General features: G+C 39.3%; 1 protein-coding gene across 2 annotated transcripts in view; it reads left to right on the top strand.

Annotated features, from left to right (window-relative positions):
- Positions 1–21,336, top strand: part of UTP18 (UTP18 small subunit processome component) — a 241,757-nt gene extending 220,421 nt beyond the window's left edge. For both annotated transcript variants that reach the window (XM_050765077.1, XM_050765076.1), the window contains 9 exons: positions 883–1,008; positions 2,150–2,324; positions 5,006–5,106; positions 5,386–5,476; positions 10,428–10,551; positions 12,998–13,172; positions 18,923–19,065; positions 20,360–20,398; positions 21,186–21,336. In XM_050765077.1, the coding sequence (XP_050621034.1) occupies positions 883–1,008; positions 2,150–2,324; positions 5,006–5,106; positions 5,386–5,476; positions 10,428–10,551; positions 12,998–13,172; positions 18,923–19,065; positions 20,360–20,384 (960 nt within the window). In that variant the 3' untranslated portion in view covers positions 20,385–20,398; positions 21,186–21,336. The remainder of the gene's footprint in view (positions 1–882; positions 1,009–2,149; positions 2,325–5,005; positions 5,107–5,385; positions 5,477–10,427; positions 10,552–12,997; positions 13,173–18,922; positions 19,066–20,359; positions 20,399–21,185) is intronic.
- Positions 21,337–21,652: the final 316 nt, after the last annotated feature.

The following is a 21,652-nucleotide window of genomic DNA, read 5'->3' as shown; positions in this document are numbered from 1 at the left end:
AGGGCCGATCACCTGAGGTCGGGAGTTTGAGACCAGCGTGACCAACATGGAGAAACCTCGTCTCTACTGAAAAGACAAAATTAGCTGGGTGTGGTGGCGCATGCCTGTGATCCCGGCTACTTGGGAGGCTGAGGCAGAAGAATTGCTTGAACCCAGGAGGCAGAGGTTGCAGTGAGCCGAGATCGCGCCATTGCACTCCAGCCTGGGCAACAAGAGCGAAACTCAGTCTCAAAAAAAAGGTAATAGTTACCGTAAAAATTTACCTTCAGTGACTACAAACAAAACACTTTTGTTTTTAACTGAGTTTTAAAAATTCAAGGGGAAACCTGTAAAAACAAAATAAATAACAAAATAGTCCAGGTGATGGATGAGATTACCATTACTTTAAACTTGGAACCGTGTACCCTAAGAGAATAAAGCAAGCAACCTGTGCCAATCGAAGAACTGTGGGGACAACTGTGTGGTGCCTCTTGCATTTGTGCCATGAATGCAAAGATGCCAGGTGCCAAAGTAGAAGTTTTAAGTGAAATTTCCTCAGAAGTGAAAGTCTCTTAACACAAATGGATGTATTTTGGGGAAATGACTACATACTAGTGCTCTAAGAATGAGTAATACATACAGACTTCTAGATATGGAAAGCACTTTAATGATTTAATCTTTTTATTTGAAAGATGGTAAAAATGGATTCTTGTGTGGTAAAGTGACTTGCTAGTTGGTGCCAGAGCTGCGGTTTTTTTTTTTTTTAGAGTTGTGGTCCTTTGGTTAACATTCCAGTGCATTTTTTTTCCTGAATTGTAAATGATAATGTCTTTTCTTTATACTCTAAAGGAAATAATGTTAATTCATTTCAATTGATAAAATCCCAGCTTTCATTTCCTATAGATGAAGAACTGCCAGCCTGCGAATGCTGAACGTCCTACTGTTGCTCGGATCTCATCTGTGCAGTTCCATCCCGGTGCACAGATTGTGATGGTCGCTGGATTAGATAATGCTGTATCACTATTTCAGGTGTGCGTCCTTATTTACTTATGTATTTCTAATGCATTATTTTTATTTAAGAACCAGACATTTGCAACCCCAAATGCAAAAATACTGAAAAAAAAAAATTCATGGCTAAAATGTCATAGCCCAAAGCATAGCTGAGTCTCAACGGAAGTGACAGAGTTCATTTGCTTGGAAGTACAAAATAGAACATCCAGTCAGCATACTGCCCTTGCTTCTTGCTCCAAAGTCTGTTGTCACTATTGTCAATCACAGCTGCTCACCCCTTGCCTGTTCACAGTTTTGGTAGCTCACCATCCCTTGCCCACTCACATTTTTATTGAATGCACCTGTATGACTTCAGTGTACAAGAAGCCGTAATAGGGGATTTGGAGTAAAATTTTTCTTCCACTGAATATAAAAGTTCAGCAAAATATTGGTTTAAAATAATAGATTGAGAAGTGATGAATGTATTAATCATGTTAGTGAATATATTATCTCTATAAAAACGTGTTTTTAAAATTTTCTGGTGAGTTATTAGAGCAAAGCAATAATATGACCTCATGACTTTACTGCGTCTTCCATGTTTATTCATCTAACACTAATGTACCCTGATAAGTTTCTTGGATTGCAACAATAAACAACAGACCTGGCCCTTCACTTCAGGATGTCACTCTTTGATGGGGTTATAGATGGTGAACACATGGTCACAAATGTAACCATTCAGTCCTGCAGGTGCTTCACAGTATCTCCTTTTGGATAGGGTATCCCAGTTTTCTTTTAGGGAATAACACTTGGTCCAGTTCATGTAGTTTGGATGCGACTGACTCTATTTCCTTATCTGTGGGTGGACAAACTCAAGAGATTAGTAGGGCAAGGTATGGGGAAGGAGAGTGGAGCTTCTGTGCCTTCTCAGGGCATGCCACCTCCCCGGCACCTCCATGTGTTTAGCATACCAGAAGCTCTCTGAACCCCTTCTGTTAAGATTTTTTATGAAGGCCCGTTGACATAGGCATGATTGATTAAATCATTGGCCATGGCTGCTTAAGTCAGCCTTCAGCCCCTTGGGTATGTATTTTTAAATGAATGCTTGTAGTGAAAAGTATATACTACCAGGATACAGGGTTCATGGCAATAATCAAAAGAACCAATTTGTACTTCTTTATAGGTTGATGGGAAAACAAATCCTAAAATCCAGAGCATCTATTTGGAAAGGTTTCCAATCTTTAAGGCTTGTTTTAGTGCTAATGGGGAAGAAGTTTTAGCCACAAGTACCCACAGCAAGGTTCTTTATGTCTATGACATGCTAGCTGGAAAGTTAATTCCTGTGCATCAAGTGAGAGGTAAGATTTCTGTTGAACACATGCAACCAATCATCCCCCCTCAGGTGAGTTTATATAGCAGTGTTTACAACCACTTTTTTCACTCCATAGGATTCTTAAAAATAAGAGTTTCTTTCGGTATAGTATTTGGAAAATGTCTTTGTGCTTTTGAGGTAATGCATTTGAATGAAATCAGTGAACTTTTTTATTGAACACTTATGGAATGATCATAATTTGGAAGTATATATTCCCCCTAAACCAGAGAAACAATTGCAAATACTTGGCTATAAAGTTAGCAGTTGATGCAGCAGAAAAAGCATGAGCCATGGAGCTAGAAGACCCGGATTCCATTTCTTTGGACAAACTGTTTCACCTCTCTGATCTTCAGGAAACTTGGATACTCTGTAGTTTTAGTGTTAGTTATAATAAAATTTTAATTTATATTTAGGGGGAATAAAGCACTGCTTTTGGAGGTACTTCTGTATTTTAAAGAATGAACTACCTAAAAATAATGCCTTTTTAGGAGGTGAAAATTTATTTGCCCTCTACCATACCCGTTCTTTTCTTGTATTTCCCTACTCCTTTATACCCTAAAATACACCGACACCTTCATGCATCCTTTGGGAACCAAAGCCCTTCTAATGAGGTTGTCTGGCTAATCTCAGGAGGTAGTGTTGGCATATGGCACGGCTCACTGGTGCTTTCCCTATTAAACTGCACGTGCGTGTGGCTGGAAAGGACAAGAGTAGCTCTGTACAACCATTTTTCTACTAGTGGCTGAAAGTAGATGGGGCCAACTTTAGAAACATTTATGATGTTAATAGCATTTCCAGTCTTTTCTTTCCTGTGTTCCTGACACTTTGATCCTTTCCGAGTAGATCCTTGGTTTACTCTGAGGCAGAGCTTCTCAGAAGTAAATGTGCACATGAATCACCTGGGGAATCTCATTAAGCTTCAGATTCTGATTCTGTAGGTCTTAGGTGGGTTGATTCTGCATTTTTAGTTCTCTCAGGTGATGGTGATACTGTGGTCCATGGACCTCATGTGGTTAAAAAGCCTTAAACCATTTTCTCATATTGAAATAGAAAACAATATGTAGTAGTTGTTATTTTTACATGTCATTTCACTAATCAAAAGTAATGGATTCTGGCGTCTCCTTGTCTTGCATCCTCTTGGGAGAAAGCACACCATGCGTTGGCCAAGATACAGTTAGTGATCTTTACCATGGATCTGCTAGGTGTGCAGGAGTGTGTGTCTAGTCACCACCTCCTCTGGAGACATGGCATTGATCTTTCCTTCCCAGTATTTCTCCTTTTTCTATTTTCACATTTCCACTGCCTGATACTGTGCTGTTAGGATTAGGTCTGTAGGGGTTTCCAGCTGTAGCTTCACATGGTGCTAGAATGAGCCTCCTGTCTCTGCTTCATCATGAAATGATATTTTCTTTATGTTTGGAACTATTTCAGTATACTTCAGTCAGTACATACGGTTTATTAAGAAATTGCGATTAAAATTACCCTTATTAGGGATAGTGAAGTGCCTTTCATAGTAAGGAGACTGGTCATCAGCAGAAGTAACCCCAGTGCTTAGAAATATGTGTCTGAAATAATACTGGGAAGCATGAGTGCAAGCAAGGGAACTAAGATGTAGTCTTTGGGAGGCAGGACTAGAGTGGGATATTTAGTTTGTAGTAGTGGAAAGTAGCCTTAATCTGCATTTTCCTGAAGTGGAACAAGGGTCCTTAACCAGATTTTCGTAAATCCTTTTTCTCTAATTAGTATTTTAGTAACTTAAAATTTTAAAAATACAGACATATATTTTTGACTAGGCAATATATTCACATGGTATGAAAGTCTAATATGGAGAAACGAATGAATAGTGAAAACTCTCTTCTGCTCTGTCTCCCTGGCTACCTACTTTCCTTCTTTGGAGGTAGCCAGTTGTATGCATTCTGATGCATCCTATTAGGTAACTTTTTAAAGAGTAACTTGGCTCTCTAAGCATTTTGATGTCAGGAAGAGTCTCCTGTATAGTCAATATGAACCTTTCAGTCATGGAAAAAGACATGTCCTTTTGTAAGTAAGTTGACTGGTTTGTATACCTAGCTCTCGTATGATTTGGTTACATGTGTCACATCCAGAGAAGCTAGTCAATCCTTAAGTAAACTGACATATTGTGAAAAGTTTTGGGTTTTTTTTTTTTTTTTTTTTTTTTTGTCTCACAAAGTTAAAGATGAGACTCCTCTCCATCATGAGCTGCTTAGTAAGTGGCCAGCAGCTAGTTTGTATATGTTTTTATGTTTTTGGCTGTCTCTAGTGGCAGTGTATTTCCCTTCTGGTAATGAACTTTGTGACAAAGAAGTATAATTTATCCTTTTAGTTAATTAGCGGTATTACTGCATATATTTGGAAAATTAATTGATATGTTTACTGTTTGGAGAGCTGAGTCTGTGGCCTGCAAGTAAAATGGTAAATGCTAACCAGGACAAAGAAGAGAAGTTTGCTAAGTGCTTTGTAGTGACCTTATGTTTGGGTCAATCTCAGTGATGCCTGGGTTTAGACTTATTCAGGGTCTGAGCCAGGGTTTTGTTTAATTTGAGCCACTTACATATTTTAAAAAGTAAGAAACTCATTTGTAAATAGATGATAGTTTTATTGAAAACTGTATTAAACTTTATTTAATTGCCTTATCTCCTATTTTAGGTTTGAAAGAGAAGATAGTGAGGAGCTTTGAAGTCTCCTCAGATGGGTCCTTCTTGCTCATAAATGGCATTGCTGGATATTTGCATTTGCTAGCAATGAAGGTAAAGCATTATTATTGCTACTTGTTCTTCTCCCACAAGACATTAGTGTAGGCATAGTCTTGAACCTTAACTCAGTGTGTCCTTAAATATGCATCTCTAAGTAGAGGAGCACAGGTGGGACTTGGAGAGAAGTTGTTGGCAGTTGGGGTAGACCTTTTGATTACAGGGAAAAATACAGTTGAGTAGGTGCTAGAAAATAGAGAACTAGGTTAGTTTTCTCTACATTGTGTGATTCTTCTGTATACTTTCTAACAGTTTGATAAATATTTATTGTTTTAGACCAAAGAACTGATTGGAAGCATGAAAATTAATGGAAGGGTTGCAGCATCCACATTCTCTTCAGATAGTAAGAAAGTGTATGCCTCTTCGGGTAAGTCAATGACTTGAAAGAAGCTAAGGATATTTTTACATTTTAAATTTTGGGCCAGGCACGGTGGCTCACACCTGTAATCACACTACTTTGGGAGGCTGAAGTGGGTGGATACCTTGAGGTCAGCGGTTCAAGACCAGCCTGGCCAACATGGTAAAACTCCATCTTTACTAAAAATGCAAAAAGTAGCCAGGCGTGGTGGCACGGGCCTGTAATCCCAGCTACTTGAGAGGCTGAGGTGGGAGAATCGCTTGAACCTGGGAGGCAGAGGTTGCACTGAGCTGTGATTGGGCCACTGCACTCCAGCCTGAGGGACAGAACGAGACTCCATCTCAATAAATTTTTTTTTTAGCCGTCTATCCTGGGCTACAGAGCAAGACTCTGTCTCAAAAAAAACAAAAGCAGAACAAAAAAACAAAAAACAACTAGGGTCAGGTGTGGTAGCTTACTCCTGTAATCCCGGCACTTTGGGAGGCGGAGGTGAGTGGATCATTTGAGGTCAGGAGTTCAAGACCAGCCTGGCCAACATGGTAAGACCCTGTCTCTACTGAAAATACAAAACTTAGCCAGGCATCCCAGCTAGTCGGGAGGCTGAGGCAGAGAATCGCTGGAACCTGGGAGACAGAAGCTGCACTGAGCTGAGATCACATCTCAAAAAAAAGAAAAAAAAAAAAAAAAAAAAAAATATATATATATATATATATATATGTATATATATATGAATTTAACGAAAAGCCGTGTTTGGTTTTAAGTTTCTTTTTAGGTAGAAAATTGGATTTATTTTTAGAATTCATTTTTGTTGCCATTGCCTTCTCATTAACTAATAATAGTGGAGGGCTAACAATTTAACATGCAGTTTTAACATGTTTGGGGAAAGAATGGGAAGATTACGCTTATGTAAAAGGTTATTCAGGGGTAATCATTCTCATATGATTTCCCGTGCTATGAACATTAAAATAAAATTTTATATGCCTTTTTTTCCCTATTCTATCTCTTGTCACTTGGTTTTCAGGAAACCTTCAGAGGGCAAAGGAAAAACTTCCACTACAGTTTGATTTATATTAACATTCTTGAAATGACAAAATCATAGATACAGAGAATAGATTAGTGGTTGTGAGGGTTTAAGGAGGATTTGAGGGCAGGAGGGAAGTGGAGGTGGCTGTAAAAGACCAACAGGAGGGGTCCTTGTGGTGACAGGAAGTTTTGTGTCTTGACTGTATCAGTGTCACTATCCTGGTTGTAATGTTGTCCTATAGTTATGCAAAATGTTAACATTGGGGGGAAATGGTAAAGTAAGACCACACTGTATTTTCTGTATTATTCCTTACAGTGTATGTGAATCTACAATTATCTTAAGAGACATGATTTTAAGTAAGTAGTCTTACCTTTCTTAAAAAGATAAGGCAGACATTATTTAAAAAAAGATGATTCATTTGAAGGTTTTCTGACTTTCTTTTTGAAAGTTACTTAAAATCATCAACTCCTGTAACAATACTCTCTTGACTTCGATAATGTTTTAAATTGTCTTCATTATTGTCCTTTCTGACCTTTCTGTAGCTCTTTTAATTAACTGCACTGTCCTGCTCTTCTACCTTTCTGACTTCCCTAAGCCTTGTTGACTCTTATTCTGTATCCCAAAGGACCGTGGGGGCCATCCCTTGGGAGAGCTACATAATCTTAGCATAGTTAATGCTGTGTTTGGTAGTGGGAGGCTTTCAAGTGGTTCTGCTCTGTGAGTAGTAGTCAGCAATCTCTGTACAGCTTTTTAGCATAATTTTTATTTGACCTCAGCTAGGAGCATTTGGTAATTTAACGTTAATAAAATTAGTAGCATTAATTAAAATTATTTAACTTTTTAAAAAGGATTAATTTTAGCATTAACATTAATTTTTGTTTTGTTTTTATCCTAGAATCAGACTTTCACAAGGTTATTTACATTTGTATGTTTCTAATCAATGAATAAAAGGCCAGGAGTAGCTATATTTTCTATATTATACTAGTTTTTGTGACCAGAAAGAAGAGAAAGAAAAGAAGAGAAAGAGGAAGGAAGGAAGGAGGGAAGGAGGGAAGGAAGGAAGGGGAAGGAAGGAGGAAGGAAGGAAGGAAGGAAGGAAGGAAGGAAGGAAGGAAGGAAGGAAGGGAGGGAGGGAGGGAGGGAGGAAGGAAGGGAAGGAAGGAAGGAAGGGAGGGAGGAAGGGAGGGAGGAAGGAAGGGAGGGAGGAAGGGAGGGAGGGAGGGAGGAAGGGAGGAAGGAAGGAGGGAGGGAGGGAGGGAAGGAAGGAAGGAATTCAGAGTAACATTCCTGATGAAATGACCCTTGGCCCTGGGAGAGAGAGAGTCAGGGCGGGGAGAAGAGGTGGGGAAGGGAAAAGAGGTGGGGAGGATTGGTCAGCAGAGGTACTGAAATTTGGTATATGAATTGGATGCAGATGTAATGTATTTACAAATTTGGTCACAGCTGTCTAATTTATAATAAGGTCCTAAGAAAGCAGGGAAGGAGAAATCAAAAGTTGAGCCTTGGTAAGTTAGGGGTAATTTTGAAATTTTGATGGTTCTCCTCCTCCCTCTCCCCTTCTTCCTGCTTTTCTTCTTCTTTTTTTTTTTTTTTGAGATGGAGTCTCACTCTGTTGCCCAGGCTGGAGTGCAGTGGCATGATCTCGGCTCACTGCAACCTCTGCCTCCCAGGTTCTAGCAATTCTCCTGCCTCAACCTCCTGAGTAGCTGGAATTACAGGTGCATACCGCCATGCCCAGCTAATTTTTTGTATTTTAGTAGAGACGGGGTTTCCCTGTGTTGCCCAGGCTGGTCTCGAACTCCTGGGCTCAGGCAATCCACCTGTCTCGGCCTCCCAAAGTGTTAGGATTACAGGCATGAGCCACCACACCCAGCCACTTCTTTTTTTTGAGACTGAGTCTTGTGTTGCCCAGGCTGGAGTGCAGTGGCACGATCTCAGCTCACTGCAGCCTCTGCTTCCCGGGATCCAGCGATTCTCCTGCCTCAACCTTCTGGGTAGCTGGGATTACAGGCACACATCACCACATCCGGCTAATTTTTGTATTTTTAGTAAGACGGGGTTTCACAGTGTTGGCCAGGCTAGTCTCGAACTACTGACCTCAGGTGATCCGCCCGCCTTGGCCTCCCAAAGTGCTGGGATTATAGGTGTGAGCCACTGGGTGCAGACCCTTTTCTTATTCTGTATGGAGTAGTTTATGTGATTGGTAACATACTGTTCACATTACATTTTTACATGAAAAGAATATTTTGAGATAAAAAGAGTTGAAGAGTTTACCTTTTTCTGACTTTATAGGTTTTGTCTTTGTTTACTCATGAATTCTTTTTTTTTTTTTGAGACAGAGTCTTGCTCTGTCTCCTAGGCTGGAGTGCAGTGACGTGATCTTGGCTCATTGCATCCTCTGCCTACTGGCTTCAGGCAATTCTCATGCCTCAGCCTCCCCAGGTAGCTGGGATTACAGGCGTGTGCCACCATGCCCAGCTAATTTTTGTATTTTTAGTAGAGATGGTGATTCACCATTTTGGCCAGGTTGGTCTCGAACTCCTGGTCTCAAGTGATCTGCCTGCCTCGGCCTCCCAAAGTGCTGGGATTACAGGCATGAGCCACCATGCCTGGCAATCTCATGGATTCTTTGCTGCCTTTTTTGCCATAAGTCATCAACTCATGGTCATTTCATGCACTTGCTTTCTAGATGTTCTTGCTTTTGATCTCTTCCCATTTTAGTCTATTGAGAGACTAATTTTTAAACACTTTCCTTTATTATAGCATTAATGTACAGGCAAACATATAAGGCAAAGGTTTAAAAATTTGATCCTATTCAGTTTTCCCAAATATGTTTTACTGCTGCTTCACCTGCACCTTACTCCAGCCTGGAACATTTTATTTGTTAGGGAGTTGAAACTGAGATTCACTGAATTCTTGTTGGGAGAATAAGAGTACATTTGGAAGGGTGAAGTTTAGAGCAATATCCTAAAAGGAAGGATATTGAGGTACTAGAAAAAGGAAGAGGTAAAATAGTGAGGATCCACTTTTGAGATGGATGTATGGTCATTTCAGTAAACTATCTGTGCTTATTTGTAAGCTTGCGTTTAGCATTTTTTATCATTTAAATAACTTGGTAATAGATAAATTATGTGTCTTAATTATAAATTCCTGTGTTCTGGATCAGTTCGTTTTTCACTTCTTCCTCTTCCATCATCATTAACAGTTTGGTATGTAAATCACTAATCTTGCCTATGAGGTACTCTAATACCTGTTGATAGATGTTGGAAGAGCTATGCTAGTGAGTGGTGTTTTGTTTTGCCTCAGATTTTTGCTCCAATAATTTATCTGAGTGGAACTTAGAAGCTTTTTCTAAAAGTTCAACTCAAACCAACAGCTTGTGATTTTTTCATGTCAACCTAAAGGTATTGTCTATTAATGACTAACTGATGCAGTTTTCTTCTGTATATGTGAATGTATACAAGAAATATTCTTAGGCCGGGCATGGTGGCTCACAGCTGTAATCGCAGCACTTTGGGAGGCCAAGGCAGGTGGATCACCTGAGGTCAGGAGTTCGAGACCAGCCTGGCCAACATGGTGAAACCCCGTCTCTACTAAAAATACAAAAATTAGCTGGGCATGGTGGCACAAACCTGTAATCCCAGCTATTTGGGAGGCTGAGGCAGGAGAATCGCTTGAACCCAGAAGAAGGAGGTTGCATTGTGCCAAGATGGAGCAGTTACACTCCAGCCTGGGTGACAAGAGCAAAACTGCGTCTCAAAAATGGAAAAAAGAAAAAAGAAATATTCTTAGTCCAGTTTTCCAGAACTAGAAGGGTTATAATAGGTCTGTATTTGTAGTCTCCTATACTATTAAGAGGGACTGAGAGTGGCCAGTTTACTTGCCTTTCAAGTTTAAAGCAAAAGTAACAACTATTTTTTTCACTCTTTTATTCAGGGGATGGAGAAGTTTATGTTTGGGATGTGAACTCAAGGAAGTGCCTTAACAGATTTGTTGATGAAGGCAGTTTATATGGATTAAGCATTGCCACATCTAGGAATGGACAGTATGTTGCTTGTGGGTAAGAGAGATTCTTGTAACCTTAATCACATTGTGCTAATGAGAATATGTTAAGGAATTGAATATACTAGATGGTGCGTGAGTAGTTCTCTTTATAAACTATTCAGTAATTAGGAAATTGGTTAACCCAGCTGAGCTTTTTTCATTTTATCGTCTTTGTGCAGTGTTGAATAATAATATTACAGTAGTTCCCCCCTTATCTGCAGTTTCACTGTTTGTGGTTTTAGTTACCTGTGGTTAATCACAATCTGAAATCTACATAAGAGATTTTGAGAGCAAGAGATCACATTCATGTAAATTTTATTAGGATATATATTGTTATAATTGTTCTGTTTTATTGTTAGTTATGTCAGTCTGTTATTATGCCTAATTTATAAATTAAACTTTTTTTACAGAGATGTGTGTTTAGGAGAAAACACAGTACACATAGGGTTCAGTAATCCAGTTTGAGGCATCCACTGGGGTCTTGGAACATATGCCCTGCAGATAAGGAGGGATTACTATAACTGCAGTTGAATGCCTTTTTAGCAAAGAAAATGCTGGCGCTACCTTATGTCATTGTAGTTTTTCCTATTTAAAATGCCTGTTTGGTCACATCAAGTTTTCCTGTAATATTTTCAGCTTCTTGTCATTGATGAGGAGGTAAGTCTAACTTTGGGTTTAAATCTTTAAGATACCTAAAGCATTTTTCCTTTATCCAACTGAGGGTATAAATAAAAAACATGTTTCTAGGAAATACCATTTGATAGTATTGTAGAAACTTTAAAAATATTATCTAGACCACATTGTGCTATTACTGAAAAAATTGGTTATTACACTGGGGAAAAGATGGGTGTGTTCTCCTACTTGATTCTGAAGATGCAGGGTGGGAGGATGAGGCATTGGATACTTTGCAGTAATTCTAAGCTACCTAACTAAACCACTAATTAGCACCCATAATTCTATAACTTCAAGAAGTAGGCTTTTATGATTTTCTTAGACCAAACACAATTGAGCCATGAAGTGATTTCAGTCAAATCCTCCCTGGGATGGGAAGTCAAGGAGGGGTCTTGCTGTCCAGAAACTTAGCATGCTCTCTACTCTTTGTTCACTCTCTCCTTCCAGGTTAAAACTGGGGAAACTACTTGTATATATATCCCTACCACCATTTGCAAATTGGAGTTTGGGAGGAAAGGCAAGTAGAACTAGGCTGTGGAGCTTGGAGACCAGGCCATCTGCCTTAGACAGTAAGACAGTAACAGATCCCTTGGAGGGGGAGTGCCCTGATGAAGACCCCTTCCTTTCCTACCCATGCCTGTGCCAAGCCTGTAGCGAGGGACATCTCAGCACAAGCCAAGCATCTGCCAGGGTAGTGTGTGCTGTGGCAGCAGTTCATGAGTAGCAGATCTTTTGGGAATCAAGCTCCTTTAAAATGAAGACTGCTGTTTAAACTATAAGTAGTTTTAAGAAGACCTGCATTTGCCTCTATGTGGGGCAAGAAAAACTGCACAAAAATGGTCTTCACTCAAATTTGTGAAGCCAGTCTTCCTTGCCCTCTGTTTTTTGTATCACTTTTTATTAGTCACCTTTGAAGGGCCTATATAGGAAAGAATCTAATACTAGTAGCTTAAACTCATTTAATTTTAATTGCCCTTCAGTGTAATTGATTTCTGATGTGCTTTTCTAAAGACCATTTAAGGCTTTACAATCTTAAAGTTATTCTTAAAGAATCTTAAGCAAATCTTTAAGCTTTTAGAAGAGGAAGAAAGGGACAGGGAGATGAGCCTTGAGGTCACTGCAGCAATAGGCAGGCATCAGGTAATGAGTCACCAGGACAGTAGGAATGGCAATAGGGGAATAGGCAAAGGATGTTTGTAATGTATTTGATAAATGCTTAGATGATGAGGAGTGGGAGAGAAGTATTCACGTTCTCAGGCTCCAGGCCTGTGCAACCAGAGGAGTGGAATTGTCATTGAAAGGAGGCGGAAGGAAGGGAGGAGGGGTGATGGTGTTAGAAGAGATAATTAATGCATGTGGCCACCCCCACAAACCGTTAGTAATGCAGTGCATAATTAGGACTAAAGGCACTGATTTGGATGTGGTGGGTGATTAGGTGGTCTGTGGGAGTAAATGAGATGAGTGAGACACTAGAAGTAGGTTAGAAATAGAATCCTGAGGACAAGAATCAGTGGAGAAAGAGGTGACTGTGAAGGAAACAGGATGCAAGAAGAGTCAGTAAAGTTTAACCTTCAAGAAGTCAACAGAAGGGGGAGAATTTGAATTCTGTTTTCAACCTGTTTGGTTGGAGGTTCTATAGGACATCTGTGGCTATAGTGGTGATAGCTGGACTCTTTGTAACATATGATTCCTGTAAATACCAGTTTGTGGGGTTAAATCTATATTCACTTAGGTTGTGAAAGCCCTTTTACTTGTTTTTTAATCTACTTTAATCCCTTTTCTCTTTGTAGTTCCAATTGTGGAGTGGTAAATATATACAATCAAGATTCTTGTCTCCAAGAAACAAACCCAAAGCCAATAAAAGCTATAATGAACCTGGTTACAGGTGTTACTTCTCTGACCTTCAATCCTACTTCAGAAATCTTGGCAATTGCTTCAGAAAAAATGAAAGAAGCAGTCAGATTGGTAAATATTTCATTACTCCTTTATCGTTGTTAATCTTTAAATTTAAGTTGAAAACATGCAAGAGTAACAGGAAAGGAGAGTGTTGAATTATTTTTAAAACAGTGGCTTCTTTTGATGTAGAAATTACTAGTATTGTAGCTTTTGGATGTGGTTGTTGGAAGGATGCACAGTAACCACCACTTTTGATTATGTCAGTTCTTTCAGGAAAGCTTTGCTGTCCATTCTCACCATTCCTAAAGTGGTCCTCGTTTTCAGAGGTTTCTTATAGTGTTAATGTTAAGGACTATATTTAAGGCAAACCCTTCCTTCACAATTTTCTTTCCTCATCTGCCTTTTTAAGGCCTGTTGTCTTAATGGAACGGAGGCAGTTCTTGGGTTTTGAAAGTAAGTTGAACTTGAAAATTAAATTGTGTAAAAGTATTGTAATTTAAATAGCTAGATAGTACCTGTGAATATAACCTTTGTGTCAGGAATCTGCAGGACCACCTTCAGGTTTGGTGGCTAACTATAGACAACTTCCAGGACTCTGCATATGTTCGTTGAACTCATGGCTAAAATGTATTGCAGTGAAAAGGATACAAAGCAAAATCAGCAAAGGGAAAGGGTACATGGAGTAAAGTCCAGAGGAAACCGTCTAAGAGTCCTCTTCTAGTGGAGTCACACAAGACAGTTTAATTCCTCCAGTAATGAGTTGTAACAACATGTGTTAAGTGTTTTCTACCTGGGAAGCTCATTAGAGACTCATTGCGGAAGATTTTTATTGGGAGTTCATATAGGTACCACCTCTGCCTATCTTGTACCCTTCTGCTTAGCATGTACCAAAATTCTAGATTCCCAGAAGAAAAGCCGGGTGTTTAGCATAAACCACATTGTTTGTACAAACAGTTTAGGCACAGTGAGCTACCCATATCATTCAGGGAAAGTTTCATGCCAGGATGAGGAACTGTGTGCTAGTCAAGTTCTCCAACACCATGCGATGGCTACCCTTGTAAACAGACCTTTCTCTTTTTTTTTTTCCCCCTGAGACAGAATCTCGCTCTGTTGCCCAGGCTGGAGTGCAGTGGCGTGATCTCAGCTTACTGCAACCTCCGCCTCCTGGGTTCAGGTGATTCTTCTGCCTCAGCCTCCTGAGTAGCTGGGATTATAGGCGTGTGCCACCACGCCCAGCTAATTTTTGTATTGTTTTTTTTTAGTAGAGACGGGGTTTCACCATGTTGGTCAGGCTGGTCTCAAACTCCCAACCTCATGGTCTGCCCGCCTCGGGCTCCCAAAGTGCTGGGATTATAGGCATGAGCCACCGGGCCTGGCCCAGAACTTTCTAAGGATAGCAGCCTCGGGCCTATGGAAACTTTTTCTGCCCAACCTTAGAGCTCAGCTTCAGTGTCACCCCATCTCTGTGAAGTTTCCTACTCTTCAGGCAGAACCAATTTCCTCATTCACTTAAGTTTTTGCTCAAGGCACCAGGTATACAGAAGGCATAGAACTTTGAATAGCAGAATTGCATTTGCTGCTATGTGTATACTACCAGATTGTACACACTTTACAAAGTGTGTTATTTTTGTTGTGCTCACTTGGCAAAAAGCCTTGCATCTGCCGTCAGCTTTGTCAGTTTCTAATATAAACTATATATATTAGAATATATAGTTTACAAAGATTTACAAAGAGTTCTACAAAAAGTTTGAGCCAAATAACAGTTCTTCAGAGATTAACTTAACCAAAGTAAACAGTTAATAAAGGGCAGAATTGTGATTTGGATGCCACATTTTTTTCTAGCAGTTCATTGGTTTTCTGGCTGAATTCCACAGAGCCCTAGATTCTGCACAGGGCTTTATATGGCATGTAGGGCAAGGAGGAGGCTAAGCGCCTACTTGTATCATGTAGAGCAGTATCATTGTTGTCTCTAGTATATATTGGGATTCTGCGTATGATTTCCTTAAGAAATGTTTTGTTGCGCTAGGCGTGGTGGCTCAGACCTGTAATCCCAGCACTGTGGGAGGCCAAGGCAGGTGGATCACCTGAGGTCAGGAATCCAAGATCAGCCTGGCCAACATGGTGAAACCCCATCTCTACTAAAATTACAAAAATTAGCTGGGCTTTGTGGTGGGCGCCTGTAATCCCAGCTACTCAGGAGGCTGAGGCAGGAGAATCGCTTGAGCCTGGAAGGTGGAGGTTGCAGTGAGCCGAGATCGTGCCTCTGCACTCCAGCCTGGGTGTCAGAGTTAGACTCTGTCTCAAAAACAACAACAACAACAAAATGGTTTGCTGGAAAAAGAGTGAAAAATACAGCATAGCATTTTATTGCCTCTCTGTTGAATGAATCATTTGATAAATGAGAAGGTTCTAATTCAAGTCAGCTTTAAAATCCCTGCTCCCTAATGGGAGTGGTGTACTAGTAATATTAACCTTTTATCACTTTAATGGTAGTAAATTGTTTTAGAAAACCATGGGATCTATCTGCTGTTGACATAATATATTCTGCAAGGCATATAATAGTTCTGCATAGTTTGCTTCAGTGATCATGACAGCATTTATATATTTTTTTATTGTGGCAAAATCACACAAGGAATTCATGAGTAAAAGCCAAATCAGAGTTTTTAAATGGTAGTCAACCATGATATCTAATGGAAAGAAGCCAGGCATAGCAGCTCCATAATGCCTTGGTAAAACATTGTTAGTATCGTTAAATGCAATCAATCCCTTATAATGATTCAGACAGTTTTGTCATCCCATTACAAATCACTGTGAATTTCAGCTGTTGGAATAGCAGGAGACTCAGAAGTCAAATTCCTGTTACATCGACAATTTTGGATGTAGTAGAACGTCATGGAACTTTCTACCCATTAAATCAAGGATGAGTGAGCTTTTACTTGTTGAATTTTGATATCTGGATACTTAACTGTTGTGATAGAAATGGTATTAGAAAGCCGACTGCGGTGGCTCACGCCTATAATCCCAGCACTTTTTGAGGCTGAGGCGGATGGATCACCTGAGGCCAGGAGTTAAAGAAGTCGGATCTTTATAGGCATTTTTCCTAATTAATAGTTCAATTGTAGCTTTTAAAACAGGGACTATAAATAGATGTCAGAGCACTGCGTAGTTTTAATCAGGTGAGATCTTTGGCCTAAGGGAAGATTCACCAATGCAGTGAGAGGTTACACTGGGGAAGTGTAGATACTTGCAGGTAGAGACTATTGATGTCTTAGGAGGACATTGTAAACAATCCACCTCCTTTCCCCCATATTCCAAGTCAGTAGCAGAAATAAAATTTAAAAATAGGCCAAGTGCGGTGGCCCACACCTTAATCCCAGCACTTTGAGAGGCCAAGGTGAGAGGATCACTTGAGGCCAGGAGTTTGAGACTAGCCTGGCCAACAAGAGGAAACCCCATTTCTACTAAAAATAAAAAAATTAGCTGGGTGTGGTGGCCCACACCTGTAATCCCAGCTACTCCGGAGGCTGAGACAGAAGAATTGCTTGCCCCCAAGAGGCAGAGGTTGCAGTGAGCTGAGATCACGCCATTGCACTCCAGCCTGGGCAACAGTGAGTGAGACCTGATCTCAAAAAAAAAAAAAAAAAAAAAAAAAAAAAAATTCAGATAGAAAGGTTGGTTCTAGTGTATTTTGATGAGGAAGAGTCAGAAAACTAGCTCCCCAAACTTCAAAGTCATTCCAGGAAAGTTGGTGAGTGAATGCCTGAGGCATGGTTTTGTAGTATCAGGTGAAGAAGGTGGGAACAAAAGGCAGAGGTAGGACAGCTTTGTCCTTAGCCCTTGCAGCAAATGTTTTTTTCCTGGTCATCTGCTTTCCTGATGCTTTGGATCATCTGTTCATAGTTGGGGCATGCTTGGAGGATACAAACTTACAATAACACAAGCGAAACACAGTTAAACCAAGGTACTTATCACAGATTTGTAGAATATCTGCCTTCCCAAATTAAATGTAAATAAATTTTTGCAATATCCATGTTGTGGCTTCTCTCTATAAAACAGGAGTCTGCTTTTTTACTAAGTGCTTGAAAAAATATATATACTTAATATAAAAAAGTAATTTCTTGAGGAACCTGTATAGAGAGTGGTATTTAAGAACTTTAGAAGTGAAGACCAAATTGGGGTACTGCCAACTTAGCTTTAATGGGTCAAGACCACTTCTCATTAGCACCATTGCCTTCACATTGATGCTGTGCTGTGCAGGCAGAACCTGCCTTCCAGCAAAGTTGAAAATAATTGAATGTGGCTTGGAGATTCACTGTAAACAGTATTTTCTTGACAAAATGGTCGGTAAGTATGTATCAGAATTTGGCCTAGTGTGTGACTGACTGAAAGCAGTTTAATAGGTGTATGTATCAATGGGTTTTACCCAGCACTTGTCTGTGAAAATCACTTTGATTGATGGTATAAAGTGTGACCTGAAAGTGTGGAGGATGACTAACTGCCCAGGTAAATAGCTGAATGGTAACGGTTATATGTATTTGAACATCACGGTGCTATATCTTTTCGGAGAGCTAAGAGAACATCTGAAAGTGAGCGTTGTTACAATTGTGGCCTAAAGGTAACTGCTTCCACACCTGGGTTTTATTCATCCACAAATTGGGTGAGGACCTGTCTCTTGAACTTAGGAAGTAGATTCTGGAGAAAGAGATGTGTGTGTTCCTCCTCATACTTAGGTCTGGCTTTGAGGTGAGCTTTTGGCTGTCTCTAAATCAGGACAGTTTCACTTGGAGTTAGATTTTCATGATTCAGCTCTCTTTGAGGAGAAATTGTAAAAGGCAAAGAGTATATACAATAGTTTAAAATTAAAAGTACAAAATGGCAATTTTATGGTAGTAGAATATATGTGGTATGACTTTGCCTAGGTTTCAGTTATGTAAAATCAGACTTTATAATGTTTCATTTTTTTCACCATTTGACTAACCAGATGAATCTTCATGTTTAAAATCTCTTTTCCCTGTGATCAGATTTTAGTATTCTTTACTGTGGCCATTAAGCTAGAGTGGGTGCTGTTTGCTTTAGTATATTCATTAATCTATTCATTGAACAAACATTTGAATCTCTCAGGCATCATGCTAGATGCTGTGTTGATGCTTTTTTCTCTTTCCCCCTTTTCTTCTCAGTTAATAACACATTAAAGATAAAATTTCATAATGTGTACACATGGGCACAGAGGATAGAATAATAGGCATTGGAGACTTGGAAGGGTGATAGCATGGAAGGGGGGTAGGGGACGAGAAATTATCTAATAGGTACAGTGTACATCAAGCTTGTCCAACCCACGGCCCAGGACGCTTTGAGTGTGGCCCAACACTAATTTGTAAACTTTCTTAAAACATGAGTTTTTTTTTTTTTTTTTTTTTTTTTTTTTTTTTTTTAGCTCATCACCTGTTGTTAGTGTTAGTGTATTTTGTGTGTGGCCCAAGACAGTTCTTCTTGCGTTTTGGCCCAGGGAGGCCAAAAGATTGGACACCCCTGTCCACCATTGGAATGATGGTGACACTTAAGAGCCCAGACTTCACCACTGTGCAAGAAATTCATGTAGCAAAACTGCAGTCATGTCTCTTAACTATAAAAATAAAGTAATAAAAAAAATGAAAGATCAAACTTGATTTTGGAATACTTTGCTGCACTAATAGACTGTACTTTCTTGTGTGCTACAATCAGAATGAGCTTTATGTTTCAGCAGAAAGAACGAAGATTACAATTTAAGAAACATGAGCTCCCAGTTGTTACAGTTTAAAGCTTTTTATTATCTCCTGCAGGTTCATCTTCCTTCCTGTACAGTATTTTCAAACTTCCCAGTGGTTAAAAAGAAGAATATTTCTCATGTTCATACCATGGATTTTTCTCCAAGAAGTGGATACTTTGCCTTGGGGAATGAAAAGGGCAAGGCCCTGATGTATAGGTAGGTATTATTTATCTTTAAAAGTCAGAGATACCTATAAACTACGTGTGACAGTATGAAGAGATACTATATATTCCTAATTCTACAATTAGTAAATTATAGCCTGTTTATCTTGACTCTCATCTTCATTATCTTTGGGTATTTTTCTACCATAAAATGTCACTAGCAGAAAAGTTCACCAGGGGAATATATATATTTTTTGGAAAGCACTATTTTGAGAATGTCAAATTGAGGAAAAGTAGCCACTTTAATATATTTCCACTTTCTTGGTGCCTTATGTTTAGATGAACTTTTGCTGATTTAATAATTCAGTTTATTCCACTAGATTTAATTGATTTCTTTTTAAAAGGTGTTTCTTTCCCTGTAGCTGTAAGCTGTAAATAAGGGTGTTAAGCACAAAGATAACCAAAACTTACATGCACTGTCCAGGTTCTTTTCTGTACCCGACATACTTGGCTATAAAACAGGAACAAACAAAACCTAATTACATCATTGCCAGAAGATATAGGTGACAAGGTGGATCTTCAGGGCAAACTAAAGAGTTTTCAGTAGAAAACTTGTGATGTAAATCACAGCCCTCTTTCCTTGCTCCTTGTGTTGCTAGTGAACGCTACATAGAACCCTGTGTTTATGTTTGTATGCTTTAGGGAACTCCTGCTTTCAAAATGAACTAAATCAGGAGTGAAGAAAAGGAGGAATGTAAATTGGTTTTGAGGAAATAGTTGTGAAAGAAGAATATACCAGACAATAATGTAGTTTAAAGTTCTACTTACTTTGAAAGGAAAATGGGTTATACCAGGATAATTTCATCAGTCTCATTTCAGATCAGATTTGGAGTGGTTCTATTTCAGTTTTGTATTTTATAAAAGGATGCAGATTCTTATTGCACTTCTCTTCCAAATCCTTTGGTATTTTTATAACTGAAATTTTCTTTTCTCTAAGACCCAAAGGCCATTAGATTTTTCACCAGGGGATTGCTCTGTAGAATGAGACTGTTTCTAGCTATACCAGTGACTGGAATGGACTGATGACATTTTTATTGATTATTTCTGATCAGGTATTTCATAGACCCCCATGTGAAACTTTGGAGTAAGCTTACTCATGTTATCTAAAATCTGAGGCATTCGAATCCTCCAGAATGTCAGATTGACGATTCTGAACCTAACTGCCTGGTGTGAATGATTGTAATTACATATTTTTCCCGCTAAAATCTTCCTAAATGCCACTCTGTGATCTAATTGAAAATACTGTGGGTAATTACAAAGTTTAGATGACTTATTTTTCACTTTTCCAGGTTGCACCATTACTCAGACTTCTAAAGAGACTATTTGAAGTAAGAAAACCCTTTTCTTACAAATTCTGCCGGTTTTAAGGTTACATCCATTGCTGTCAATTGGTGGAAGCAGCACATTAGCTGAGCTTTGTTTCTTTACCCCTAGGTTACTGCATCTTTATTTAGAGGGGTGGGATGGAAGTAGATCAGGAACCGTCTAGCTGAAGTTGAACCTTCCTTGGAAATTTCTTATCCCAAATCACAATAATCTGGCTCGGTTCTTCTGAGGTCTGATCTCTAATGTTGCATTCAATAATTCTCATCAAAATTGTAATTACTGAGCATGTTTAATCCACAAAAGACTTAATAACACAGAGAGATGGGTCTTCAAATATAGCTATAGCTTGTATGAGCTTAAATCCTCTTATATATATGTTTCTTGAGAAATTAGCAACTTGCCCTGTTTCACAGAGCTAGATAATGGGCCTGGCCATTAGTTCTACTGCCCAATATTTCAAACCATAGAACATCCTTCCCTTCTCATAGCGTCTTTTCGGGTCTGAGATGCAGTGGTTCTGAGATTGAGCTTTGCAATTGGCCTCTTCATCTCAGTTGACTGTTTGGTCTCCTCAGAGATTAATGAATGTTGAGAGACTTTGAGAATGCAGATATATATATTTAATTAGGACAAAGGATTTTTGAAGTTACAGGCATTTTGGGCAAAGCTTTAGCCAGGAGGGGAAAGCAGTTTGGCTATCCTGTCTCTAAAGATTACATTGCCAGTATGTGTTTGTTGATGACCAGCAGCTATAAATCAGGTATTTAATTTCTTTTGTTCTTTCCTCAGGTCCAGTTGAGTCACAAGATAAGCCTATCTTGATATATCGTCTCAGAAACTTTCCCGAATGTGTGATAATATATGGAAAATGATTTATAGAGTCAGTGTGCTTAAGAGCCGGTAATGTCTTAATAAACTTGTGGCAGCTTTTGTTTGAAAATAAGTGTATCTGGTTCTTCCCACTACCCCCAACACACACACACACAAACTTGGATGCATTTAAGACTAAACATGAGAAATTGGAAACACCTGTCTGTAGCCAAAAATAAAATATAAGCAGATTTTCTCATACTTCACAGCTAACCCTGATGCCTAGTTTCCCCCTTCCTGAATAGATCTCTCTTTGCTTTAGGGGATCAGCTAACAGGTAGTCTCTTGAGCTGTGGAGGTCAGTCGGCTTGATATAGAGCAGTGAAATCTCACGTAGTGAAGTTTGAACTTCCAAGTCTTCTGGGAAAGGTGATTTTGGAAATGAA

This window comes from Macaca thibetana, chromosome 16 (assembly GCF_024542745.1).
Source record: "Macaca thibetana thibetana isolate TM-01 chromosome 16, ASM2454274v1, whole genome shotgun sequence".
Classification (NCBI taxonomy): Eukaryota; Metazoa; Chordata; class Mammalia; order Primates; family Cercopithecidae; genus Macaca; species Macaca thibetana.
The sequence above is the reverse complement of the archived record's forward strand: the minus strand, read 5'-3'. Positions and strand labels throughout refer to the sequence as shown.